The sequence below is a fragment of the Triticum aestivum genome, chromosome 4D (genome assembly GCF_018294505.1).
Source record: "Triticum aestivum cultivar Chinese Spring chromosome 4D, IWGSC CS RefSeq v2.1, whole genome shotgun sequence".
Classification (NCBI taxonomy): Eukaryota; Viridiplantae; Streptophyta; class Magnoliopsida; order Poales; family Poaceae; genus Triticum; species Triticum aestivum.
The window spans coordinates 513,434,594-513,440,662 of NC_057805.1; the positions used below are offsets into that span (position 1 = coordinate 513,434,594).

A 6,069-nucleotide genomic window follows, 5' to 3' on the forward strand; every position below is an offset into this window, starting at 1 on the left:
ATTAAGGGCATCTCTAACGACAATCCGTAAATTTCCTCCCGCATCCGTCCGTGTGTAAGAGGGACTAGTCCACGGACGCAGATGCAGAAGGACGCCATCCAACCCATTACAAAATCGTTTTCAACAAACCGGATGGAATTCATGGAAACTGCAGGGATTTCATTCAAGTTCTAATATAATTTACATAAACGGACGATTTTTTGACCGTTTTACTAAAAGCTATTAAAAAACACTAATTCCAATATCGGACGACCACCTCTTAAGCGTGACCGCCCTGTCTTGCTGCACTGCCGTCAACATTAGTGTCATCGGCGTCCCTCCAGCGACGCAAGGATGACCGAGGGCCGCGGCAGTCCTGTCCGGCAGCTACCTGACGCTCACGGAGGAGCCGCTTCGCCTCCTGCTGCGTGGTGCGAAGGGCCACCACGAGCACTTCTGAAGGCGCTCGCAGCGCCCTGGCGGTGGCCTTGCCACTGCCGGCGTTGGCATAGCAGTTGCTAAGCGACCGCTCCGCGCCGATCTTGGCGAGCTTGCCGTCAAGGCGCCACGTCCGTCTTGGCGAACGCGGAGCAGCGACCAGCATTGCACCGGTCGTACCTCGCCTACTGTCGCGCCACGCGCTCGGCCTCGGATACCACTGCCCGAGAGCCGGAGGCACCGCCAAAAACGACCACCTCCGAGGTAGTGGAGGATACGGCCATGTGCCTTGGCGATCGCGGGCGGCGGCTCCTCCTTCGACTACTAGCGGTGGCGTCATGGTGGTGATCAGGGCCCGTCGATCCACGCGTAGCGGCTGTGCGGCGGGGGTGACGCCGGCTCATCCTTCATGCGGCGGAGAACCTTGGGGGATGCCGGCTCCTGCTTCACGCGGCCGCCGATGTGGAGGCCACGGTTGCGCGACGGGGACACCGACTCGTCATTCACCTACCGGAGTGGGGATGTTGGCTCCCGCTTACCACGGACCCGCGGTGGGGATGGTGGCTCCTCCTTCACGCGCGCTGGCGACAGTGGCGCCGGACCCATCTGACGGAGCGAACACGCCCTCATGATCTCCATCTGACGGACGGATTCTTCGTCCGTCAAAACTGCCTCCGAGAGGAGACGGGGCTGCTACCGCGTCCAGTCCTCCTCGTCACCGGAGTAGATGATTATCTCGTCCTTGCCGGAGGAGCCTGCCGCCGTGGATGCGGATGGTCCAGGTGAGCGAGGGTGCCGACACCATGATCGGCATGACGACAACACTTCCACCGTTGCCGCCTGCCGGCGTGGAGAACTAGGACTTTGACATCACTGCTGGGTCAGAGAGGAGGAAGAGCTCGGCGAGGGGGAGGAGGACGGTGTGGTGCTTGGAATGATGTAGTTCTGGACGGCGCCAGAGCGTGTCTTAAATGGTCATGGCCAGGCTAGGCGGAGGGGCGATCAGCCCACTTAATGCGGCGCAGCGGCCGGAGTTAGTTTCTCAGGACGCGGCGTCCGCATTGAAGCGGGGAGACAACTGAGAGGTCGTGTCCATCTGTGCCGCCTTCCCGTGCGGTCATATTGCGGCATCAATGCCAACCGTTGTATGGTCTGGGCCGGCATGAATGCGGCGCGGTAAGCGGCGTAGCGCGTGGGATGGAAAACGCGATAAAGGTGGGTAGTTTGTTTGGGTGGGCCAGGGCGGTCAAAAGAGGGCTTGGGAGTGGTCCGGACTCCCGCAAAGCCCCCCCCCCCCCCCCCCACCACACACACACGCGCGTTTGTCTCCGGTTTGCGGAAGAAATCGCGTCCGGACCACGCCGCGGACCGATATAGGCCCGTCTTGGATGGCTTCCGCTATCCGGACAGACGGTCCGGACGCATGTGGGAGGTTTGCGGGTCGGCGTTGGAGATGCCCTAACATCACACTTATCTAGGTAAAATAGATGATGTGGTATGTAACTAATGGGAAAAAAGGCATGTGATAACATAGTATGTTACTCACACTATAAGTAACAGATTTCACTTGTTTCAATAGCAGATTTCACTCATTTCACACGTTTCAATAACAGATTGCACTCATTTAAAAAATTCAAACTAGTTGAAACATATCCAATGTTGGTCTTATTCTAAAGGTCTTTGCGTCAGAATTTCAAATATATATTTTTGAAATCCAAATATTAGTTTAAAAGATATAAATGATTTAATTTAGGGAAGATAAAAGGGGTGCATTTGTGTGAGAGATAGGAGAAAGAGTGGACATGCAAATATGACACCATGTGTACCAGCTGATGTGACATGCATAGCGATGTGTGCTAGAGATTCAAGTTGTGCGTACAATGAGTAAGGGTTCGCCATATTCGCGTTGGGGCCACAGTTGCAGGAGCATAGCCAGCCGGCCAGACTATAAATACGCTTCGAACAGAAGAGAGCGACGCATCACTAGTGTCCCGGAGCATAAACCATAAGACATGTCTTCCTTTCTCGCATCCCAACATGCTTCCTATCCTACTAGGTAAAGTCGGCAACATGAGCTTGGCCACAATACAAACGCGTAGCATGACGTCTTGTTCAGGTCTAAGTCTTGCTACGCTGGTTATGATGGCCACCTTGCTGTTATTTTTCTTGAAGAAAAATAAAAATGCGGTGCCACAGACACGCCAGCTCCCCCCGGGGCCGGCCACGCTACCCTTCATCGGTAATATGCACCAGATGATGTGGAACAAACCGGCGGTATTCCGGTGGATCCATCGTCTGCTCAAGGAGATGAACACAGATATCCTGTGCCTTCGTCTTGGAGCGACCCATGTCATTGCTGTGACGAGCCCGGAGATCGCATGCGAGGTATTGCGAAAGAATGACGAGGTTTTCGCCTCCCGTCCCATCACCTTTGCCTCTGGCTCATTTAGCTACGGGTACAAGGGCTCTATCTTGTCACCACACGGAGAGCAATGGAAGAAGATGAGGCGGGTCCTCGCCTCTGAGGTCCTCGCCCCGTCCATGGAGCAAAAGGTCCAGCACATCCGGGAGGAGGAGTACGACCATCTTGTAAGGTACATTAACAAAATTTCTTGCTGCAGCTCCGAGGCCATTGTCGACGTGCGGCATGTGGCACGACATTTCTGTGGTGACATGATAAGGAGGCTTGTCTTCGGCAAGCGATACTTCAGCAACCTACCGGCTTCCTCGACCAGCGGTCCTGGGCATGATGAGCTGGCACATGTTGCCGCGCTTTTCACTCTCCTCAACCATGTATACAGCTTCTGTGTGTCAGACTATTTCCCGGCCCTGCAAGGCCTCGACTTGGAGGGCCATGAGATGGTTTGCAGGGATGTAATGAGAACAATCAATCTGTTGCATGATCCCATCATAGAGGACAGGATCCGTGAAAGGTCCAATTCCCTTCACAGCCGTGCTGAAAAGAAAGAGGCCAGAGACTTTTTGGACGTCCTGGTTTATCTTGAAGATGCACAAGGACAGCCATTGCTGTCCCTAGAAGATATAAGAGCACAAACAACGGTTAGTAGTTCGCCTCAACCTCTCCAGAAAATAACCCAGGCTAAATGTTTCTCTTTTGTCGGTATGATACAAGACTGATTGCATTTTTTTCTACCAATGACTATTTGTAGGAAATTATGTTTGCAATAATTGACAACCCATCCAACGCTGTTGAGTGGGCACTCGCTGAGATGATCAACAGGCCGGAGGTCATGCAAAAAGCAATTGATGAACTCGACACGGTCGTCGGTAAAGAGAGACTAGTCCAGGAGTCTGACATTTCTCAGCTAAACTATCTCAAATCATGTATCCGGGAGGCCTTCCGGATACACCCGTACCATGCTTTTAACCCACCACATGTTGCCATGGCGGACACCACGGTGGCAGGCTACACCATACCTAAGGGTAGCCATGTCATATTAAGCCGGTTCGGACTTGGTCGCAACCCCAAGATCTGGGTCGAACCACTGGAGTTTCGGCCAGAGAGGCATCTCAATTCGGCAAATGTACTTCTCACTGAACCAGGCCTACGTTTCATTTCATTTAGCACTGGGAGGAGGGGTTGTCCAGGGATCTCACTTGGTACCTCGGTAATAGTGATGTTGATTGCAAGGATGCTGCAGGGATTCACTTGGACGAAGCCTCCTGGTGTTCACAGTATCGATCTCCAGGAGAGCAAAATTACCCTTGCTCTAGCTGAACCCCTTGTTTTGCGCGCCAAACCACGGCTGCCTGCACATCTCTATGGGCCAATCAAATGTATGTAATACATTTTTTGGCGGGGTAATGTATGTAATATGTTTTTTCAATTATCCGTAATCCGTATCCGGATGAATGTTATATGCTATGTGTCGTGTAATGTGGTGTCCAAATAAAGCAACGACGTTGCTATAATGTAATGTGTAAACTATCCATTGATATTATATAAATTTGAAGTTTGTCGTGTTCACATATTTTTGTGTACAAAGAGAACAGCAATATCCGCTATGATGGAACTTAGCCATGAATCTTATATAACTAAAATATATGCAACGAATCGTTGAGCTTATCCTACTATGCATTCGATTGCAAAAATATAGTGCATACATCAGCCATATCTTACTGGAACATGGATTCCATACAAATACTATACTCCCTCCGTAAAGAAATATAAGCCTTTTTTTGTGTGTGTAGTTGGCTACCAAAAAACATCCTAGATTTTCTTACCGAGGGAGTACTTACTATTTCATGGATTGTCCACACATATATAGGAGGATTTAGCCCTTCGTAGAGTTGCATGTTCACTGATTTGATACTATCAAATCCAATGGTTGTTTACTTGTGTTCTTTCTAGAAATTTACCAAAATCTATCTATTTAACAAGACACAATGAACGTTGAGATTTAAAGGCAAAAGAAGAACGACTGGGATTTGATGTCTTCAAATCTTCACCTTATAGTTAAAAGCTTTGAGGCAAATCGTGTTGAAGAGACTTAATAGGATTGTAAATAGGGAAAGCCTCGAAATGTCTCACACTTGGTAGTATTCTAGAAAAAAAAACATGTACAATGAGATAACACCCAAGTACTAGGCATACATACTTAGACCCATGTAAGGTTTCGGAGACGTCAAGGTCTACCCGAGCCGGCCATGGGCATACCCAACTGGTGATAAGCGACGCCGCCAGAAGCAGAGGTTGGGCTCCATATATTTTCTGAGATACGAGAATAGACTATGAGTTTAGAGTCCAATTCCATTGAAAATATTGTTTGAATTGACCGCTCAATCCATCAAGTTTACAGGTCCTGTCCTCTCCTTGAACTAACATGCTGGCTAGCTAAACGATTTGAGGAAGGTGTAAAATTGAGCACAAAATGGAAGAGAGAGTAACTTATTTCCGGTAAGAAGTTACTCCCCTTGTTCGGCAATATAATATAAGATATTATTACAACCAATATACTCCCTGCGTTCCAAAATACTTGTCATGATTTTAGGTCAAATTTGTACTAAAATCACGACACGTATTTTGGAACGGATGGAGTATGAGTTATTAGCTGGTAGTAACATACTCCCTCGGATCCATAATAAGTCTCGCAGCTTTGAATGAAGCTTGGACTAATCTTAGTTTAAAACTGCAGAACTTATTTTGGATCTGAGGGAGTATTATATTATATGGCGGTGGGAGTAAAATTTCCAGTCAGATGTCAGCCCATCTAACAATTACGTATGAAACAAGAACATTGGCTTCTCGACGATGTTTAGGAACAAATGGCCGACCCGACATGGTACCATAGGGGGGGTAACAAAAGACATGACTTCCCTACGTGTCCATTGGGAGCGCTTGCACACGTTGTTGGCCTAGTGGGGCTGGTTCCCCCAGCGGCCATCCCCTCATCCTCTCCCAATACATTATTGCCCTTTTTTGGCACATATAACCATATTGGTACATAAATTAAATCATATTGCACAATTTTAGACATGTAAAATATTTCCATAATAATTGAAACATAGAAATAAAATAGTTCATATAACAAGTAAATAAATTGAAAATCTGAGAAGTTCAACTAGACAAATGGTGAACTAGATCATTTTGTAGTTGGCCATGACCAACTTTATCGCGGATTTCTGCAAGCA

The 6,069-nt window shown here is 48.6% G+C and overlaps 1 protein-coding gene across 1 annotated transcript; it reads left to right on the plus strand.

Annotated features, from left to right (window-relative positions):
• Nucleotides 1-2,416: 2,416 nt before the first annotated feature.
• LOC123100768 (tyrosine N-monooxygenase-like) lies at nucleotides 2,417-4,405 on the plus strand. The gene is made up of 2 exons (XM_044522649.1): nucleotides 2,417-3,477; nucleotides 3,588-4,405. The coding sequence occupies exons 1-2, from the start codon at nucleotides 2,455-2,457 to the stop codon at nucleotides 4,221-4,223; spliced, it is 1,659 nt and encodes a 552-aa protein (XP_044378584.1). The 5' UTR covers nucleotides 2,417-2,454; the 3' UTR covers nucleotides 4,224-4,405.
• The last annotated feature ends 1,664 nt before the right edge of the window (nucleotides 4,406-6,069 follow it).

What these genes read in the sequence shown, in the direction of transcription:
- LOC123100768 (XM_044522649.1), top strand. Translation starts at nt 2,455, where the DNA reads ATGCTTCCTATCCTACTAGGTAAAGTCGGCAACATGAGCTTGGCCACA. An exon ending in ATATAAGAGCACAAACAACG is followed by an intron (nt 3,478 to 3,587) that starts GTTAGTAGTTCG and finishes GACTATTTGTAG; the next exon opens with GAAATTATGTTTGCAATAAT.